A 21,509-nucleotide genomic window follows, 5' to 3' on the forward strand; every position below is an offset into this window, starting at 1 on the left:
AGATTCCTTTTTGTTACGCTCTTAAAAGGATTTGAACCAGGAACATTCCAACGTCCTCATCCTCAATTCACTGATTTATAGTTTATGGTTGGCTACTTGTAGAATTTTGACGTTTTCTTTATGGATAGGAAGTGTAACAATGTGCTAGATCCATATGTAATCATGCTTATGCTTAGCTGTTCAGGGATTCTTTCCAGAAAATTCCAGCTAACATCAGCTGACCATTATAATTGCTCAACTTTGGCACTGCAGGGAAGTATGACTAGTTAGTCTGTCTATCGTGCCCCAGGGGATGTGTCCTAGCGATTCGCCTGCACGATATGGTGGTCTTATCCGTGACAGCGAGCATTTCACAGCTATAAACATCCATACACGAACAAAAATCGGATTCACACGAGAATTTCAGCCATATAATGGCAGAAGTTCGTTTTATTTAATAGTGGGGATGTGCATAAAAATCCAAAAAAGCAGTGGAAATTTTCTGCAAACTATTTTATTGATTGAAGATTTCTATAGTTTCTATAAAGTCTTCTTAGTGCTTATGATTAATTATTTCAACCTATTCGGGAATTTTCTTTTTCATCTCGTACCAAAGTGGTTTGGGAAGTTCCAAAGGACATTCCAGATTTTTTTTTAGCAGAAAGAAAGAATGGATGAAAAAAGATGGAATGGACTTAGAGAAAAAGAAAAGAATAAGAGGAGATGAAATAGTTGCAGCTTGAACAATACGATAACTGTGGGAAAATTATTACAGGTATCAAATGTAAAAGATATATTATCGTCGTGTGAATGTAGATATAAACGTTGAAATGAGATTTTTTTTAGAAGGATTCAAAAGTTAACTATGTGAAAAGTATTTATAGTTCAATAGTAATTGTATTTCTTCATAAAAAAATCTTTTAAAATCTTTTACCGATTTACCTTCTTTCAAAGCACTGCGCTTGGATTAAGGTACATAAAAATCAGCAATAAGGAGAATAATAATGAGCGTAATTTTGTCGTAGATGGATCAATGTGGAATGTCTGGATGGAACGATGGCGATGCAAGTCCCATATTGGAGTGGTTAGTCTCAAGTGGTTCGGGATGTTCTCTATCTTCTAGTGCTAAACAGCACAGATGGCGAGAAGCACTAGAATAGATCAACATAGTCGTAGATGCTGACATCCTGGAAATGAACGGAGTGAATGAATCCGTAGCATTTTTCGATGTAATCTCTTGAGAACGAGTTTTATAACGTAATTAAATGAGAGAATTATTAGTTTTAAATAACGTAAATTTTTAAAAGTAAAAAAATGTCGGTCTTAAAGATTTTACTTACTCTTCGAAAAAAAAAAACTTCTTGAAAGTAGTAACCTCTATGTAAAGCAACCTCATTCTTAATTATACTCATTCTATTTACCTCAAGAAATACAATTTTATTTATTTAATCATTTGCTCTTAATTAATTAATTAATTAATTTACTTTTAATTATTTATAAATTCAAGAATCTTTTACCTATAACCTATGTTAAAAATAATAGGAAATAATAGAGGAAAAAACAAATAATCACAAAAATAATAATAATAAAAGTCAAGTTAACAACAATGGAAAAAAGACACTACGTGAAACGTTGCAGTTGGCACTTTTCAAATCAATATTGTACGATGTCCCATGTGAGTTGTACGTTATATGTTCATTAGCATATGGCAGTATTGTCGAATCGGTTCTGTTCCCACGAATTATGCAAATTAACTTGATGAATTGTCAGTTGTGAAAATTTGCCACATTCCCCTTCTTCTATTTTGTTAAACAACGACATTATCCTCTACGCGAATTTAATTATTTCGTCATCAAGTCGACGCGCAGCTGTGGAAGAAAAAAAATTTAGACGTGCTATCAAAAAAAGCGAATGTGAGACACCTGCTGGATCAACATTTTCATGCTCGGAGCTAACACTGAGTCGACAGAAATATTCACGGATTGGTCGCAGCTAACGGGCGACGGCTCTAATTACAAGCATCACTAATGCAAAATATTGATTTATGCAAGAATAATGAATGTCTTCAGAAAAGAGAGTTCCGTTCTCGGAGACCTCTGGCCTTCATCTGAGGATTCATGGATGAATTCTAGAGTTATAGCTTCCCGATCGTTCGGGTTCCCTGGGTTTTCCATGAATGCGATGGTGATTCCATCTCATTGTCGCTGAGTGAAATCTAATTAAAGGACGGAGATGGAGTAAATGATTCGTATTTCGTTTGCGCTTGGCACGATTATAATGGTATACGTTTTGGGGATGATTAAATTGGTTTGGGATGGATCCGGAAATCCTATTATGCACGACATCCGTTCTCCTCTATAAATGAAATTTCTCTTTCATTACCCTTTCAGAAGATATTTCAAAATATGTGATGGAGTAAAAATCCGGGGATCTTAGATCCTGTGTGCTATTCACAAAGGCCCACTTAGTATAGTAGATGTTTTCTGGATGCAATAGCATGAGCTATTGCTTTTAGAGGATGACTGTTGAATGGCGTATTGTTCCCAATGGGACGTGGAGGCTGAAGGAGGATATATGTATGAAGAATAGAGATATACACATATATGTACATATGGACGTATGTGACTCTGCATGGCAATGTGTGTGTGTCCTAAAAAAGGATCAATAGCAAAGCTGGACGTCGACCATTACTCCACAACTGAAACAACATGTTTTCCTCCTCGAATTTTCGAGAAAAAAAACCCTTAAAGCAAATGAGGGGCTCGTTCATTTCGACTAGGATTTCAACGGCGACAATAAAACGAGTTAAGTACACATACTCATAAAAATTCGAAACATCCAGAAATTTCTCGTCTTTAATTCATCGATACAAAAGCAAAACCCGTTCGCATTACAAAGCCAACATGCAAATGAAAAATGAGGTGAATCAATCGAGGTGATTCATTGTATCGGCACTCTAAAACAACAAGAAAGCGTTCAACTAGTAATATGAGGATAACATTGCTGTTTGGCTAGTTGCCAAGGGCGACTTGCAATCGCCCGTTCACGATTTGCGACCACCACGTCTAATTGTTTCACTGCCGCTTCATCCGCCCTGCTTCCCTCATCCTCCTCCCATCGCAGTCTCTACTCTCATAAAAGAAAATTAAGGGAATTGAAGTTTGTTCTTGCCGAAAATCATGCGGTCCTGCTCAAAAGTACACACAATCGACGTCGATGGATACAGTGTAGTGAGGGATGGCGTGGACAAAGTAAAACCCGGTGATGGAGGTTGTGGATAACATTCCAGACCAATTACCTTCTCTTTCACTTCCGCTTCAGTTCATCTCGGAGTTCGTAACAAGTCTGTTCCGTGTCAAAATCCAGTGAATCATTCCGTGCTCAACATCTTTTCGGATTCTTAGGATCATTTTAAAAAAATATTTGAGATTCACAGAATTTTTAGCATTCCAAGTGGATTCCCATGAAATCTAAAGATTTATCAGTTCCATTTGGGTTATTTGTGCTGCGGAACTTCCAGTATGTGTTGTCAGGAGGCTGCTTTCCCTCCTACCGAGTTCTTTACAATAGCCCAGTTTATTTTCAGGAAGTAACCATGTACAACATAATTGCTACATTTTTACATCCCTTATAAGAGGACTCATTTATTTTTTCTAAAACTCAAAGACTTCCATATTTCACTGGGAACGGAACGAAGAAGTCTATGGGTAATTAGAAGTCCTAATTTTGATATTATATGTTGCAAAAAATCATCAGAGAGGCAAAAATCCACGAAAATATCACAGGATGTGAATAATGCCTGAGTGTTGAGTACTCAGAAACTGTTCAGGTGCTGTGTGGACTCTCACTAAACTCAATCCACCAAGCATCATCAAGTCGTGCTAGTATCGTGCTCCATGTTGTTTTGGCCGTAACTAAAATTTTTTTCCAGGCGTAAATTCCTTCGATACTCAAAGGATGTTCTTCCGAAGTCAGAGAAGCATGTACCGAACTATGCGAATTTGAAAAAAAAAAAACAATAAACACTTCAATAACTCTTGATTGGGTTCGGCATAAAACTATTATTATGACTACTCTTGTTTCAAATAAATTCGTTTGTTTTCGTAAAGAAAAATAACATTTTCAGGATCAATCAATGTGGAATAATTAGTTTTTTCGATCGTTGCTATAGAATCAATGAACACATTGCTACTGTTGAAACGAATTGAGGCTGTGCAGCTGAAAAACACGGATAATCCATAGATTCTGTTATGACAGAACGCAATTTAGAGCTTTCACAAAATCCGTGCAGCTGGGGAACTTATGTATAATGTAGACCGACTGCATATTAGATACATTTGGCAATGGAAAGCCATATCCTCAGTAAGCCCTCTATAAATAAACATAAACAACCAACTGCAATGCCCTCTGAAATAAATATTTCCCGATGATAATTGCTCGAATGAAGTTGCATAAACTGTTGTCTCCTACATATTATTTATTTATTTATTTATTTATTTATTTATTGAAAACACCTACAGGTGTGCCATAAAACTAAAAAAAAACAAGATGGAACAGAGCTCACTAGAATTTCGCCTGAATATTAACAACACTTCATAATATACTTGTTGTTGTTTACCAGCAACTTCTTGTTTTGTTGTGATGTCGATATTTTCGACTGCATGGATGTCGCTCGCTATTATCGTATGAAGAGTACTCGATATACACGGTGTTGGGCAGGCTTTCCATAATGGATCTGTTAGGAGCGAACGCAATTTATGCGCATTATATCCAGAATTTAAACAGAAATTCTCCAAACGAAGATAATTATATTTATAGAGATCCCTGGTAAAAAAAAACAAATTTTTATTTACAGATGAAAAAAATTGGATCACTCAAGAGAACATAGGAATTTTTGTAATTGGAATTGGGTACCATGAACCTCAGTAGCAGAATCCCAAAACACAAAAAGTTCTGTTTTCGCATAATTCTAAGTGAAAGTGAAAAAGAAAAAAAGAGAAATCCTTTAAAAGAGGAAAGGTGTGCAAAAGTCGAGTGTTAGTTCCAAAAAACAGGAATGAATGTAATCAATTATTAAATTGAACAACGATTAAAAAAACATCGCAGTAATACCAGTATTTTTTCACAATTGTGCTCACAAATCAAACTGACAACCGTCAAATATGGATTTATAACTCAAATACGACTGTGACTTTAATTTTCTGACGTGATACAAGTGGTATCCTGAATCCCATCAAGCTTTTTATTTTAAATTTTAATGTTCGTATTTGATGAAAGGGTCATATGTCAACAAGTAAATTTTTGGTGCAAATCTTTTTTTTCTTTGAAGTTTTAAGCGAGATTCTTAGTTTAGTCTTTTAGGTTTTTATGGTCCTTTCTGCATAACTTTTATAAATTAAAGAGAGTTGGGAAAATCTTCGCGATAATTCAATTAGCTACTAATTTGAGATTACTAGTATAGCTTTTTTATTTCTGGATTTTGAATAACTAAGAACTTTTAATAATAATCTCATAGAATCCCTTCATGTTCATTTGATTGTACAGGTCAAATGAGCCCATATCGAATTTTTTTGACCTACGCTATCAGACCACCCGTACCTGACTTTACCTTTGCGCTGTTCGTTTCTCACGATTTTTCAACAGTAAAATAATAGTTGATGTCATAAAAAAAATATTTTGTATTTTCTCCTTCTGTTGTACATCATTTATCAAGTGTAGGTCCAATTTGATAGCGTTTCATTCAACTTTAATCGATTTTATTGAATGGCTGAATAGAATAGTTATGAAGTTAGAAATGAATAATAATGAACTGGCTCAATCATCCTTTATATGTATTCGATGATTTGCTGGAAATCAATGATTCCAGAAATTTATATGCGCGGGTGCATTTATAGTACCTTATTTTGTCTCGTTTATTTCGAATGAACATTCGTTTCAATTAATCATTTTGTTTTTAATGATTTTTGCAGTGTCTACGAGAATTATCGCATAATTCGATTTTTGTGGATTGAACGTGCTTGAAAGCAAAAGAAAAATTCCGAGAAAAAACTCATATGATTTGCCTTAAGGGGGACTTTTTGAGAAATTTCATCCATCGATCTTTTGGATTAAAGAAAAATTACAGGTAATGTTACCAGTGAGAAATCTTAGTAAAGCCTCTAAAATGGTTTCTTGGGAATTCCGTGTCTTACATGTCTTTCATTCGTTTCAACCATAACAAGAATATTTTCAGCAAAAGTTGAATTTTGACGGCAACAACTATTTACTTTACCCTCAATTTTGTTTGAAACCAGCTAAAAATTGCAATGTTTTCAAATTCCAGAAACGCATAAGTTATTACGAACAACATATTTTTCAGTCCACCTTACAAAAGATGCTCTTGCGTATGGATTTATCCTGATCATCCTCCTCAGATCTATAGATTTCCAGGGTTTGTCGGAATTTGTCGCTACAGATTTTCACATCTATTTTTATGCTTATATCGTAACAGATCATAAGTAATTATCTATTCTTGTTAAAATCACCAACAAATTGCAATATTTTCAATTCTGCAAAACGGTCATGCTGTTATCGACAGATTCCTGCAACATCTTAATTGTTTTGCTCTAAGAATCGAGTTGATAAGTGCGACGTTTCGTTGTCGTTCGATGTCTGTTAACACGATCGCATGCAAATGATAAGTGGACGGAATTGTTTGTGGTCCTGTTCTCAGATAACGCATCCACAAAGATCATTTTCTCAACTCTCTGGAAAAAGAAATCCGTTGAAAGCATTTTTTTTCCTCGAATTTCTGGTTCGGGTCAGTGAATTCTTTTCTTTTCATCTTTAAAATATGTCTTTAACTAGTTACGGGAACCAGTTCCTCTGCGTTTCTGCAAAATATTTTTTGGTCCATAGTAACCATATTATATTATAGTATATTATATTAGTAACCATATTCCATACTTCAACTTTTTAGATCTGCAAACTATCTCAGTATCTATTTCGAATTCGATAACCATAACAATCCACTAATTTTTGACTTCAAGATCCGTTCGTTTGATCACCTATTATCATTAGAGACATGTCTGTCTATAATAATTTGAAATTTGTCATTTTTCGTCCTCTGCATCTCTTTTCAACCCATCGGAATATAAATGGAAGAAAGAAAGATTTCTCTCCTAACGATTTTCAGGAGGTTCAAAGTTCGCTATGGATGGACTGGCGGACTTTCATCATGTGGAATTTCGAGTATCGAACGCATTGCAGGTTGTTTTCCATTTTTCAATGGTTCATTGAACAGTTTTTCAGTTTACTTACTCTTTGATAACTTTATGATGCTCTTATATACAAATAACTTTTTTTTTTAATTTTGCACTCCGTAATTCTTTCCTATTTGTGAAGGACTTCTTTTCTTTTTTTTTAGAATATAACTTTTCTTGACATCTTTCCCTTAGAATCAGGATGTGAGTACTGCTTCAAACTATTGACAAAAAAGTACAAAAATTTCATGTGCGCATTCGATATCCTTGAAGTTGCTCAATGATTTTTTCGATAGTTTGAGAACAAATGAATTTTGGTGGTTTTGTAGGTTTAGCCTTTTAAAAAAGATTACTGGTAGCTCCTGAAAAACAACCACCTTCAGTCTTTAAAATTTTCTTCTTTTTCGTCGTAAAATAAATATTAGAAAATCCTGTGATGCAGCGGAAAAAAAGCGTTCGAATATGGATAACGGGAAAAATTTTGTCCTTCTCTTAATTTTGATTGGAAACACCGCACAAGTTCAAATAGAACAAATTCTTTTTTTTCAATGATGGTAAAGTATCGATCAATGTGTTTGAATTTGTTATATTGACAAATTAAATGATATAGCTTACGTGGCCAAAATATTTCACATCAGCCCCAGAGATGATTCGGGATGTATTCCACAATTCTACGGGATGTATTCCACAATCCATGCCATGAAATCATGAATGAAAAACAAATTTTTGCTCTAATATGGCGTTTTTATTCCAAAATTTCTCCTATAGTTTTATTTTTTATATATTACATTTCACATCACCTTACTTACATTTTCGTTGTAATGTTTTGTAGAAATTTCGTAGGGGGATGATATTGGATTGAGATTCATCCAGAATAAAACCTGTTTAACCCGTTTAGGGCTTATGATGCATATATACCCCCATGGTCATTTGACCACCGTAACGCTTATGACGTAGATATCCAGAAAAGTGAGCGAAACATTATGGCTAATGTTGTATTTGTGCGTTGTATATGTGGATTGGTTCGTGTTCAATCGGGGATCAGTGTAGGATACTCCATCCCGAGGGTAACATGTTCCATTTTTCTCCACCCCCCCCCCCCCCCACCAAACAGGTTAAAGGGTGACGTACTGTATCAAGCCAATTTTTACTTCACCTTACTTCTTCTAATTGTTTTACTTGTACAGCCTTAGTTGACCTCCCCATACAATATCTTTGCAATAGAAATCGATATTGATTCAAGTGGTCCTCACGCTCCCTCGACCACCCACGGCCCCGTATAAATTTTCACGTATGCAACTAATACTCTTTTAACAGAAGATCCTCCTTTTTATTGATTTGTTTGAGATGTAGCCAGGATTGATATTGATTTTTATTAACAACCCAGTCACTAAGCTCAGTCCTCCATGTTTGTAAGCACTAGGTTAGTGTAAATTCCATCTTTATTCCTTGGTATTTTCGGAATTGATTTTGAAAAAATATTAGGTAACGTCATAAAGTGGGAAAAGTAGCGCGGGAATACGGATAACAACAAAAATCCTGATGTTTTTCCCCTTATTTAAAAAAAACATCGCATAAGTTTGTAAGACATAAGTAGCCAAATTTGTTATATACAAATATATATATATAAATGATAAAATAAATAATAATAATAAATTATAAATACCGTATTTGTAAATTCATTTTGTAATTCAGACATCATTCTGGTACTGTTGTTGTTTTGGCTTCAGTCGATTCGCTATCAAAGAAGATGAGAACAGTACAAGTATAGCAATACGGAATGGACGAGTATGTTTTTTTTCGGATTTTTCCAGAATTATTTCACTGCCACAGGTTGTATACAGGTGATATTCGTCATGAAATCTACCCGTTGTGGTTCTGACTCGGAGAACACACATCACGTCATCACACATGGTGACGCCGTCAAAGATGTGGCATTTCGTGTGGATAGTATTGATGCAATTGAAGAGGTATTTTAAACCTCATCATTGAGGTAGTTATTGATCAATTATAGTCGAGTCACAACAACCTGATGCCCACTGCTATTGCTGTCGTAGCGGCTGCACTCGAAGTGGAGCGGTAGAGCGAGCAGTTCCGATCATAGTGGGACCTTGCTCATCTTTGCAGCCTAATCGCAGCAAGCGAGGGTCCCGCCTCGATTGCAATTGCCAGCTCTATCGCATCGCTTCGAGCATAGCCCCTTACGCAGCTGCAGCAGGCTCTAGGTGGTCTTAACATGAATGATACGGTTTCTATTTTGTATTTCCTCAAAGAAAACATGGTTCCTATTGAATTCTGTATTATATATAAAGCTATAGATATTGTTTTAAATTAGTATTACCTATATTTACATCAGTAGAGACGCATTAGGTACAGATATCTTCAGGAAAGCCTTCTGATTAAACTTTGAACATTTCAGAGACTATTTAAGAACGCTGTCGAAATTCTTGTGCCAAAAACAACCGTTCAGGATGAGCACGGTGCTGTGACAATACTGAAACTCCAATCAAAAGTGAGGTATTCTTAAATGCACCGCTTTATCACAACATCCATATAATCTCAGGAAACATATGGATATTTTAGCATAAGCTCCGTTTTATGGTGTCTATGTCTCCGACTTATGGCTCTAGCTCGTACCAGAGATTTACCAGCGCGCGTAGAGTAAAGTCAACAAATAAAACAGCATTTTTTTTAAATTATACCTATTTTATTTGATTTTTCGAACTGTGCTTTGAAAAGGACCAGTTCATTGTTCCTCAGATTTTTTTAGAAACCTATTCCTAGAAATTTATTTTCGTACAATCCACTTCCTTAGGAAAATGAAGTTGCAAAAAAAATTACAGAAGAGCCGTTTCTGTTAGAATAAAAAATTAGAAAATAAATTAACATAGCCATAAAAAGCTCGTTCAATTATTGTCTAGTCTAGTTGGTCGTCATTATTGATCGAAATCAATAGTGTACCCTAATATAACGTAGAATTTTGGCAGAAGTACGCAAGTAAAACTGTGTAGCTATTTTCTTTCTACTCTTTCCAATATTTTCCCCGTTTCTTCTCACCAAAAAGCCAACACAAAACATCATTTTTCCACGATTATTCAGAGCAGTGACGTCACCCATACACTAATCGAGGATAAGGAATATTCTGGAATATTTCTTCCTGGCTTTCTACCAATGAGCGATTATCCGTTGTGTTCTTCTTTGTAAGTTGGTTATGCCTCATTGAATTTTCCTCTACTTCATTTTTAATGATAGTTCATGATTTCATTTTCAGAGAAAAGATTCCTGTACAACTCCTGGATCACGTCGTACAAAATTATCCTATCAATACGATTGAAAATGTTGCAGATTGGTACAATGAAAGCATGGCACTGCAACGATTTTGGTATTTATTTAACGATTATTCATTCGGGTATCATTTTTATAAAATTTGAAAAAAAATTGACTTGAAACACACAGGTCAATTGACGACAAAATCACTACATCCGAGTTCTCGGCAATGAAAGCATGGTTAATTACTAATTATGATCAAAAAGTTCAAATGACGTTAGCGGAATCTGTTCCAGGAAGAAAAGGGAGGAGTCAAATCGATGTGAATTCTTTTCATAGATCCACAATCTTTAGTTGTAAAGGAAAATTAGATTCTAGGAATTTGTTTCGTATAATGGTGGACCTGGTATCCAGCACATAGCTTTACTTGTGGACGACATCGTTGCCACTGTTACGGAGATGCGTAAAAGGTTTTGTTTCATGTCCAGGGTCTAATTTTTCAAAATCATTAAATTTTTATAGATCTGTAGAGTTCCTACATGTTCCTTCTTCGTATTACGATATGCTCGAAGAACGACTTAAAGACTCGAAGGTTGAGCTGAAGGAGGATATAGCAAAGGTGATCGAATCCTAGGACTGAGTTCAACAGTAGAATCAGTGTTTCTTTTCAGCTCCGTGAATTATGTATTTTAATGGATTTTGACGATAACGGCTATCTTCTACAACTTTTCACGAAACCAGTCCAGGATCGGCCCACATTATTTATTGAAATTATCCAAAGGCGTAATTTTAACGTAGGTTTCATTGCCAGATTTGGGTTTGTGGTGATGGTCGACGGGCTGCGGTATGGGTTACGTACATGCTGTAGAATAGCCGAATGTCTCAGTCGTACGTTCTCGCGTGGTATACAGTTTCGATCCTTATTTGTGTCCCAAAGTCCCGATATCTTTGAAATCTTTGGTGCATAGGACACAAAGTGATTTTTCTTCAACATAGGCAGGAAACTCTGAGGATCCATAGTTGTTTTTTTTTTTGAAATTTAGCATTTTGTGCTCTAAGGTAATAAGGAACGTTCACTTGGCACAATCTCTACTAGTGTTTCGGCTTTGATTGCAAAGAGAGGCATGATGCTGAATCCACCAATGACCTTCTATACGCCGTCCCACCGTCCCAACACAGGGAACTTCATGAATCATCAATTTCAGGGATTCGGTGCCGGTAATTTCAAAGCGTTGTTCGATGCGGTGGAACGCGAGCAAAAACTTCGAGGAACGTTGTGTGCAGAAAATTGAAGCATCCACAAAAGATAATATGTGATCTCTTTTCATAATAAAATCCACGTTATGTTCGAGTGTACAATCCCAAAAATTTAGGCCTGTTCCGACATACATTGAGCAGCGTCAAAAGTTTAGAAATTCGTTTACTGCCTCTGAAAAATTTCACATTAACAAAACAGTCATATTGTACATATTCGCCACAAGATAACGTATCATTATACAATTCTAATGTACATTTCTCACATATGAGTATCAATCAATAACCTCATTGTGAGGTGCTACACATTCACCTCGACATTGCCGAAGAATCATTGAAATATAAATATATTGTACATAAGGCACTACAGTACATACTGATATTACCTATAAGGTTTTACTGAAAGTTTGTAGAACAAACGATACTGGAAATGTATTCCGGGACCACATCGACCAGAATGGAGACTCTTGTGAGGAAAGCAATATCGACGTGAGGAATGTGGGCACCAGTTTGAACGGTATTTCATCTACGCTGAAAGCGGTATTTTGAGTTTTGCACTCTATTTTTCCTCGTTTTTTTTTCCTCTAATTTTACTGACCAATCAGGGAAGAAGTGTAATTTTCCCTGTGATTGGTCAATTTTATTTTAAATAACAAAAAAGACGCTACTATGCTCCATTTTGCAAAAAATAATATCCATTACCATACCTTATAATTTCCTGTGCCAGCCTTATTTCAACTGCTTGTCCAAGTCCTTGTCGTCGGTACTCAGGTACTGTATACTGGTCGACCATTGCTCCACTAAATGACCGCAGTTCGCGTGATACAATCATTCCGGACGAACTTTGGCGGATACATGACGAGGGTAGACACTTTATTCTTTGTCTGGAAAGGATGATCCTATCCATTTCTCAAAATCTGGTCAAAAATCTAATTATTACCTGATTAAGTCAACCGGTTGCTTGTATTCCGACTGAAAAGCAATTTCCTCAGCGTCATCCAGCGTGAGATGCGAGTCCTCAAAACCGTATGGCAAAGTGCACTCCACCTGAAATGTTGATTCTAGATTTCAACAGCCGGAGGGCGGAGTCTGTCCGCAATCTGATTGGTTGAAGACTACTGAGCAATACTTATGCTATTAATATGTTAAAATCTCAAAGAAATATCAACCCTGACCTTCTCGACTCTTTCCATTTGATCGGGAGACATGTAGAATACGTGATGTTCGCGGCGTGAACCAGGTTGATGGCCTTCCGCATTCATCACGAACTTTGCGATCTGGAATCGTGCCAAATACGTGCATTCGGGCAATTCGCCAAGAACTCGTCCTTTATTGATAGATCACCAAGTGTCATGTGAGATCGTGATAGTTGGAAATATCTGTTGTTTTCCCTTTCAAGATAAAAAAGAACGAGAAAAACAATATCTCGACATTACAGGAATCATCCAAAAATTTTTCAAGGAACATCTTTTGTGAGATATGCGTATGCTTTGGTTGCCTTTTAGATGATCAACAATAAGCTCATTTTTTTCCAACAAAGTAGTTTTACATATTAGCAAATGCAGTGTTATATGTAATATAATAATATATAATAATGTAGCAACAATAATAATTTAATAGTAATAATAATAGTGTGATATAGTGTAATATGAAAATAAAAGCTAACCATCATGTTACTGATTACTTCTCTTTTACTTTTTTTACTTTTTCTACTTTTTACTTTTTTTACTTTTACTTCTTTTTTTTCTACTTCAAAGCTTCAGCAAAAAAAACCTCTTTACAAAACGTGAGCAGATATCACTTACAGCTTATTCTAAATAAACATGTTTTCCCTACATGCGCCAGGCAGGCCAAGTAAAAGAAACTGAATTAAAGATCGCTGATCTCCAAAAAAAAAAGAAGATGAAAATGGCTTGACATAACAAAATGATTCACTTCTACACGTATAAATACGAACGCTCACCTCATGCATCAGATGAGCTTCGGCACCGAATTCTATCTGGGATTCATTCCTTAGGATTTTCGTCCTCTCACTGAACAGCTTCAAAGCAGTCACGAAAGTATTTCTGTCGTACGAGTCACCGTCTTGAGCTACAATCACCAGCGGTCTGGAATAAATCACAGTTTTATGCTATTGTGGAGTCATTTCCTTGAATATTTCTCAAATATTCCTCAAGGATCACGAAAAATTTCCCACATTTTGCACAGCAAAAAATCGTTTTGTTCGATTTGAACAAGGAAAATTTGAAAACACGAACAATCTCACTAGAATCTGACAACTTTATGGAAGTTAAAATGCTACTACGTCCAGTACTGAAGAATCTTGCCTAACGTTAGTTTCTTCCTTGAACCCTTTCGTAATTTTGATTCATACGACATTGAAATCACATGATCAAAGAATGATAAATGATTAGGAATGATAACGCGTTCACTTCCATACTTTGGGATTGTTATTTAGCCTCTTGTGAACTGTTCAAAATCCTACCGTAGAGGAGCTTTGGACATTTGAAATATGTACATAAAGCAAATCCTAACCGATATCGGAGGAATGATAAATCAAGTCCCTAACATTTTATGGATTCCAGTATCGAAATGTCCTTAAGACTTTTTCTGAACGCATTAATGACTGATGAATGACTGTTAACTTAGGTTCGGTTCTAACAACGTTAGCTTTTCAGTTTCTAATGTCTGTTACCTTTAATTTTCTTCTTAAGTTGATCCGATTTGATGCGTAATTTGCACAAGAAATAATTATGTATCACCTAATTAATCCTTGTCGGTACCAAGTGTTTCTTGTATAAAAATAACTATACAACAAAGTTAAATTTTCCCTATAAAGAAAAAACAATTCATAACTTACGTGGTGTTCTTCTGGATATTCAACAGAAACCAAAATGTCGGGGAGTTAAATGGATAGGCGAACAATTTCACATCTCGTTCATAAATAGCCGGATAAAGAGCAGCATGAATAAACAGAAGATCCGGGTTATTCTGGCTTAACTCGAACGCTTCCTGTCGTTCTTGTGGGGTTCGATGTTCTTTAAGCATGATCATTTCTGAAAAAAAAGGAAGAGGAATATTTCAACAAGGTGAGTATTGTTCCAGAAATTTCCATGAAACTGATACGGAAAAAATTGTGGAACATTTCGAATGTATGAGATGATGTGTAACGCTTTTATAAGCCTTGTCATGTTTGGTCTAGGCGCGGTCGCAGCGTCATTAATCGACGTGAGATCGACGAACCGATGATGTGAGACAACGGAAAAAGAGAAACGGTAGAAAAAAGAAGAGAAACGAGTTGAAAACAAAATAAATGACGAGAAAAAAACTCAGTTGAATCTGCCATGACTCGGAAGAACGATGAAATCCAGCGCCGAATATTTGGGTAAAATAAAGTTCGCGGGCAAGGCTCACTGGCGACCTTATTTCTGGAATTAAATAACTAAACTGATCAGGACCCTAAGACCTAAACATTAGTCCTAGACAGTCTATGACATGTAAGCTAACGTTACGAAGAGAAAAAAGTAAGATATGTAGAGCATCCAGAAATAAGGGCGCCACTGAGTGTCCCCCCATTTAACTACATTTTCCTCGAATATTTTAAGTAGATTCTTGAAGAAGTTCCGTCAAGAAATGTCATAGAATTTTAAACACAAAGAAAAAGCTATTGATGCGATTTACAACAGTTGATATGGTGACATTTATAGTCATAAATGAAGAATACAATCAAACAACAACCCCGCATAGTGAATAACGTCTTTCAATGATGTCTTTTATACGGTAGCGACTTTCTAAGAACGTCTCCGCCCACGTAAACCGGTACCGACGACTATTCTTAGTATCATGATCGCATATCGAGAGCTTTTTCGTCCAATTATCATTCATAGTGATAAAACAATATCGATAACCTTCAGTATTTATAACAAAAATGATAGAGAAGATTGGTGAACTCAGGTGATCAACCATCACTGATCACAATAACATTAAGTACATTTAAAGTGCATAAATACAAATGCTTGTAAGAATTGAATGAAAGCGATTGGGTGTGGTTGTTGTCGGTTTTATTTGATGAATTACACGCACAAATGATCTCATTAAGTGAACACTTCAAACAACGATCATATCAAACTTTTTTTCTAAAATAAAATATGAAGATTGAAAAAACCCTTAGATCTCAAACACTTTGTCTCATGTTGGTAAATCTGTCCCTAGAGACATAAATTTCATAAATTTTAAATAAATAAAATAAATTTCCTACATAAATTTTGACTCTTCATTCGTTTGATTCTTTGAATGATTCTATATTTAAATAGTACAAAATACGAGTCGATTTGACTCAGCTGACCTCATTACGTACATACTACATATATGTGCTATGTGGTAACCACATCGACCTAGTAATCCAAGTCACTCTTCTTTCTATTCAAAGCAGGGGAACGGGAAAGAGACACCTGGCTGTCCAGAACCTAAGGCGGACCTGGTCAGGACCCTCGGCATAATTCGTTTTCACAAATCGTGACCCAATTCTATTTTAGAATCTTTTGTAGACTCCATCCTCAGGCTTAAAGGGGAAGTTCCAGTGTCTGTGCGATCCTCTTTCCTTTCATAGCAAAATATGCCGATGGCTTTCTCTGGATATAGCAAGAAGAGGAGTGTGTAGAAGCCGAAAATAGGGAAATAATGGGGAAATAATAACAATGACGGGGATAAGAAGTTCACAGAGAATTCGCTAACAGCGTGAGACAAGCGGTTTGAATATCCATGCGAACAGAATTTCCCACTTAACTTCGTAGCAATGAATTTAAAAAAATAACCTTCTAACGTTACTTATCAAAATTATTTTTCAACTAGGTTCCATAGGTGCGATAGGGAGGAGCCGGGCCCTTCTCGGATGAAGGAGGTCCAGCTCGTGGGGTGCAGCTTGAGCAGCAAGCTTCGCCAACCGTCCTAAAATGAAGAGGTCCTTTCACTCTTGAACGCTTCGAACGGACTATCGCTTGTATGCTAGGGTCCCAACAGACAGTTCTTCAAATAAAAGCAGATTCCTCAGTATAAAGTCGCAAATACTCGTCAATACCATACTGGAAATAATGTTTCAACAATAATGTACAGTATTGTATATAGAAATAAGGATTTAACGTAAGCGACTGCATCCACAAGTCGTAACGAAGCTCCTTTCCTGATACTTTAGAGACCTGTACATTAATTCAATATGATTTTACTAATAACAATCATACCAGTTAATAACGTAGTAATATAATATGACAATATAGAACAACTATTTTCTCCAAACGTAACCGCTCTACAGTATCCATGATGTTCTTATTTGAAATGCTACATCGTTTTTTGGTCTGCTGTCGAGTACATAAAAAAACGGAGAAACGAAGAAAAGATAACAACATTAAGCATTTATTTCTTGACAGGACCCGACCACCTTTTCTTTTACAACATAGTGTGTTAAGAAACAATCCAGAGTTGGTGAATTCGTGACAAAATCAAATGATCCCCGAAATCTTAGCCGGTTCAGCATCCAGAGCTGTGATAAGCGTGGAAAAATAAGCAAAGTTTCGAACTGTCATGATGCAAAAATTAACCATGCAGTTTTTCTTAAAATGTAAAAGCATCACCAAAAAAAAAAAAACAACAAAGGCTATATTATTATCATTGTAGACCGCTAGGATGTGATATCTATCACCGACCGCCCATGATCCGCTCCTTATATGGCGAAGGGGATTGCATCATGGATGATGAAATCTCACGCAATATGACGAAATAAAGAAAAAAAAAGTGCATTTTCTTCGTGATGTGACAAGGTTATTCGATCATTTTGCAGATTTTCAACTACAGTACAATTACAGTACTCTTAAACAATGCAAAACGTCGCTGGAACGATTTCAATACGAGCATTCCAACATAGAGGCATGATAATCAATGATCCACTTCAAGTTCTTTCGAAAATGTTAAGGATAACAGTGTAAAATAGCATTTCAATGAAATCCAACTGGGCCATGGCATGAAACAACATGGTTAATCCAGGAAATCCGGTGAATGTCAACGAAATCATTTGCGACCACACGAAATACGTCGTCGAAGATTAATGACTGTAATCTGATTAGTGATATATGATGATGAACGAAAATTACACATCAACTTACGGAAAACTTACGGAATGACTTATACCGTACCACTTTCTTAGTTTGGTAAGACTAAAAAAGTGACAAATATAAATCCAGTGAATATTATCCCCTTCGAGTTTTCATTTAAGGAATAAATACAATACAACGAAGAGAAAACATTTTAATATCACCTCATAAAATCGAAGCACAGAATCGATTGACGTAGAACTACTGCCAGTCGACAACGTGTTTAATGAACACTACATACATTACAGTAATACGGAACCTTCTTTTCGCTACCGTATCCTTGATAAAATATGAGTAAACGTTTGAGAGAAGTAAGCAGACGAGGAACTTGTCTAGAACTAAAGAACATTCAGGCCCGATCATTATTCTTGTTTTCACAAGAGAGATAATTTCGCGTACCTGTATGATACATTGTCATCTGACCTCTCAGCTGACACGATCCACATCCTTTACGTTAAGAAACAAATGATTTTAAATCATGGGACCGTTACAATGAGAATGTAGTCGTTACACGATTTGAGAGCGTGTGGCACAATGGTAAGAGGTTCCGCTGCGGCTACAACGTCGATGGTTCAAGCCCGAACCACCAAACCAACCCTTTCATTCTTGCGGAACCGAGAACTCCGCATCAGACCTATTTGGGAGGATAAAAACACTGATTCGATCCATCGTGTGACCTCCGCAGATCATTATTGGGACACATTGGAAGGGGTTCGTAAATCTCAAACTCGCCTCATTTGGATCCAAGCTGTGGGATGTTAAAGTCATCCCGAAAACACATCCAAAAAGAGGCAATTAGAAGTAATTCAACCAAACTTACAAGCGCTAAGGAAAAGTAATCTCTACTGATAGAAGGATTTGGTAACAATACTGGAAATTTAAAAAGTAGTCAGATTTTTTTTTCAGTTGACCTAATCTAGACAGCGAAGAAACACGTGCTGCTTTATTTCTGTTTAAAATTGCAATTTACAGTTATAATTCAAGAAGAATTTAGATTAATTAATGGAAAATTCAGAAAACTATGGCAAAAGGTAAGTAATCCATGGGGTTAAGCTCCAGCTAACGTTGTTAGTAACATCTGAACAACCAGAGGATTTCATTATCGTATCGATTTGTATTACTACAAATCCCCAAGACGAATCTCTTTTACGGATTCTTAGGAATGGTTTCCTAGAATTCGCCAGCTGCAAACATAGTTCCAGGAATTTCTACTGGTCAAATCAAAAGATATTTCTACAATTTTGCTTAGATAGTAAAAAGCAACTCTTCTGAAACATATGATAATGCTCTGACTAACCCAGTGAATAGTTCAGCGAAATGGTAAAAAAAAAAATATCTTTAGAAGTAAATTTAATTGTAAAACGAATTCCGAAATTGGAATTAAACGAAAATAATACATATTGAAGCATAAATATATCTTTTTAAATTGCCGTGCAACCTAATGCGATTTGTCCATAACTTTTTTAAGGTTAAAATTACCCGTGCATGAAAAGCTATTCTAAAAATGTCCATAAAATAAAAGTCATAAGTCGAAACCTTTTTTTAACAGATCCTAATCCTAAGCACAAGTAAAGAATAACCCGTATAAGGTATGTAATGAAGAAAAAAAATCGGTTATAGAGTGAACAATAGGAGAAGTCACGTGGTCGAAACCGGTTAATGGACGATCTTTTGGGAATGATAACGTCATCGATGGGTGTCATGTGTTCGGATCATACGAGATCGGACACGTGGCGTAGAATGATTTATTCATTACTAAAAGAATTGAAAGTAATTTGATTTTGGTGAGAAAAATTGATGAAATATGGCTTAATTCATTCACTGCACTTGATATTAGCATAGTACTCGAGAAAAAATATGAATGCGATCCCGCAGGAACTGTCCACAATATTATCTAACTTATCTCACATCGATTTAAACAGTAAGTAATAGTTCTGTAAGGAAAACGAAGTGTAAGTTTTCTGGAAGCAACGAACAACAATAGGGAAAAGTACTGGAGGAACCAGAGTTCAGATACAGTTATCGATTTCCCACAGCTCACCCGTTTCTCCACTGACCAAAATCCAACCGAACCCAGGGATTTTTAGATCTCTGATGCAAAGAAAAGGAACAATAGCTTCCAGAAAACTGTACTGGTAGTACCGGTAATAAGAACAATCAAGTATTATTATATTACAAATGAAAAACATGGTCGGGAATGATATGGCGCTTATAATTATGTATAGTGGACTCTCTACCTCTAAAGTGAAAACCAGGAGGAAAATTGAGATAATCAGTCCTTGCTTTAGAGAAAGATTTCTGTAGAAACCCATTAAAGGACGATATAGACGTAATTTCTATTCCTACTACCTCAAAAATCCCTCACAATTAGATGCTAAAGGGGGAAACACCTGTTCAGTATCTAGATGAGAAGTTATCTCCAGTTTTCTTATGTTTTCACTTCACACGATAAAAAGCACAGTATCCACCCCGAACACTCTCCTAACTAGATACTGGACAAGAAAATAGGAACAATGGTAGTAAATTTTACTCGTTTGAAGAAAAAGAAGGCATTTCTTATTCAAACAGCACCCACCTTATATACCTGGCCATTTAGATGACGTCTTGTTAAGGCTTTTCTTTTGTAGTCTCCTTCCAAAGACTCAACTTCTTTTTGGCCAAGTTGGGAAACTGGTCCATCACAAGAGGTCTAAAAAACCGGAATTTACCTATATAGAATCATGTGTCTATTTCCACACTTACAAATATTACTCACCTTCAAAGTGCTAAACGGGAGAACATGTGACAACCGTTATTTTCGAATTCCTCTGGTACGTGATGATTACTCATGGCCGAGTGATACGCTTACTAACTCAACATGCATGGCATCAATCCAAAAATCGTTTCTCTGGATCTCAAAAGAAGCTAAATGACCTTGATTTCCACGACCAAACACATTTCTGAGAAGAGTCGTGACCCGATGACTTCATAGAAATCACTGACGCTAGCAATTACAAAAGAAGCACAGCGTGCAGCTACAGATAGCTATGTTGCATCCAAGGGCGACGGCATATATCTACGGATGGTCCCGACACGATCGTTCCAGTATCGTGGACGGTGTGAATGCGTTAGCGAGAACTTGTCGTTTTCGATCTGATTGATGGGTGTCATTGTTGCAGACCAACCTCATCATGTTGGAATGGATTGGAGCAGTTTAGGTCATTTCCAGTAATGAATTGATGTGAATTGGATGTGTGATGTGAATTTATTTGATAGGGATTGTGGGATTCCAGGATGCTCTCAGTCCAATGTGGAGTTAGTTGCCGTTGAACATCCTCGTATTTACTGGGCGAGAAGTGTGATGATTTTCGTTAAGCAGATGGACCGTGCTCTCGTTTCTGGAGGCTCTATCTTTGTTTTTTTTTTTTCGTAGAAGCTTTAGTCTTCATGTCATAGATCCTCGAAGACATGCTTAGGTTTATGGCCCCGACATACTTAGTTATTCACTTTCAGAAACAAGAGCGCGTTTGGGTGGTCCCTCCCTTTTTTTAAGGAAGACCTTACTGTTTTAGATGTATTAACGCCATTATTTGAGGGAATCACTAATATTGATCATCACTAAAATTGTGCAGTAATTCGTAGTGTG

General features: G+C 36.2%; 3 protein-coding genes across 5 annotated transcripts; 1 reads left to right on the top strand and 2 right to left on the bottom strand.

The window, feature by feature from the left end:
- Positions 1-292: 292 nt before the first annotated feature.
- RB195_021321 (uncharacterized protein) lies at positions 293-11,779 on the top strand (the record flags this gene model as incomplete). Of its 2 annotated transcripts, XM_064207993.1 has the most annotated exons (13): positions 293-422; positions 6,338-6,409; positions 7,154-7,227; positions 8,916-9,008; positions 9,065-9,190; positions 9,640-9,732; positions 10,320-10,420; positions 10,492-10,602; positions 10,677-10,809; positions 10,866-10,957; positions 11,010-11,106; positions 11,159-11,281; positions 11,693-11,779. In XM_064207993.1, the coding sequence occupies 13 exons, from the start codon at positions 293-295 to the stop codon at positions 11,777-11,779; spliced, it is 1,332 nt and encodes a 443-aa protein (XP_064063873.1). The 2 variants fall into 2 exon arrangements, with proteins under 2 accessions (XP_064063873.1, XP_064063874.1); XM_064207992.1 differs by lacking the exons at positions 293-422; positions 6,338-6,409 and having other exon boundaries at positions 7,171-7,227.
- Positions 11,780-12,127: 348 nt separating this feature from the next.
- Positions 12,128-14,795, bottom strand: RB195_021322 (uncharacterized protein; the record flags this gene model as incomplete). The annotated part of the gene is made up of 6 exons (XM_013441942.2): positions 12,128-12,272; positions 12,449-12,625; positions 12,682-12,788; positions 12,917-13,018; positions 13,705-13,849; positions 14,602-14,795. The coding sequence occupies 6 exons, from the start codon at positions 14,793-14,795 to the stop codon at positions 12,128-12,130; spliced, it is 870 nt and encodes a 289-aa protein (XP_013297396.2).
- Positions 14,796-17,728: 2,933 nt separating this feature from the next.
- Positions 17,729-21,056, bottom strand: RB195_021323 (uncharacterized protein; the record flags this gene model as incomplete). 2 transcript variants are annotated; one of them, XM_064207994.1, is made up of 4 exons in its annotated part: positions 17,729-17,842; positions 20,460-20,573; positions 20,640-20,649; positions 20,944-21,056. In XM_064207994.1, 4 exons carry the CDS (start codon positions 21,054-21,056, stop codon positions 17,729-17,731), a joined length of 351 nt encoding a protein of 116 aa, XP_064063875.1. The 2 variants fall into 2 exon arrangements, with proteins under 2 accessions (XP_064063875.1, XP_064063876.1); XM_064207995.1 differs by lacking the exon at positions 17,729-17,842 and having other exon boundaries at positions 20,445-20,573.
- Positions 21,057-21,509: the final 453 nt, after the last annotated feature.

This window comes from Necator americanus, chromosome X, assembly GCF_031761385.1.
Source record: "Necator americanus strain Aroian chromosome X, whole genome shotgun sequence".
Lineage (NCBI taxonomy): Eukaryota > Metazoa > Nematoda > Chromadorea > Rhabditida > Ancylostomatidae > Necator > Necator americanus.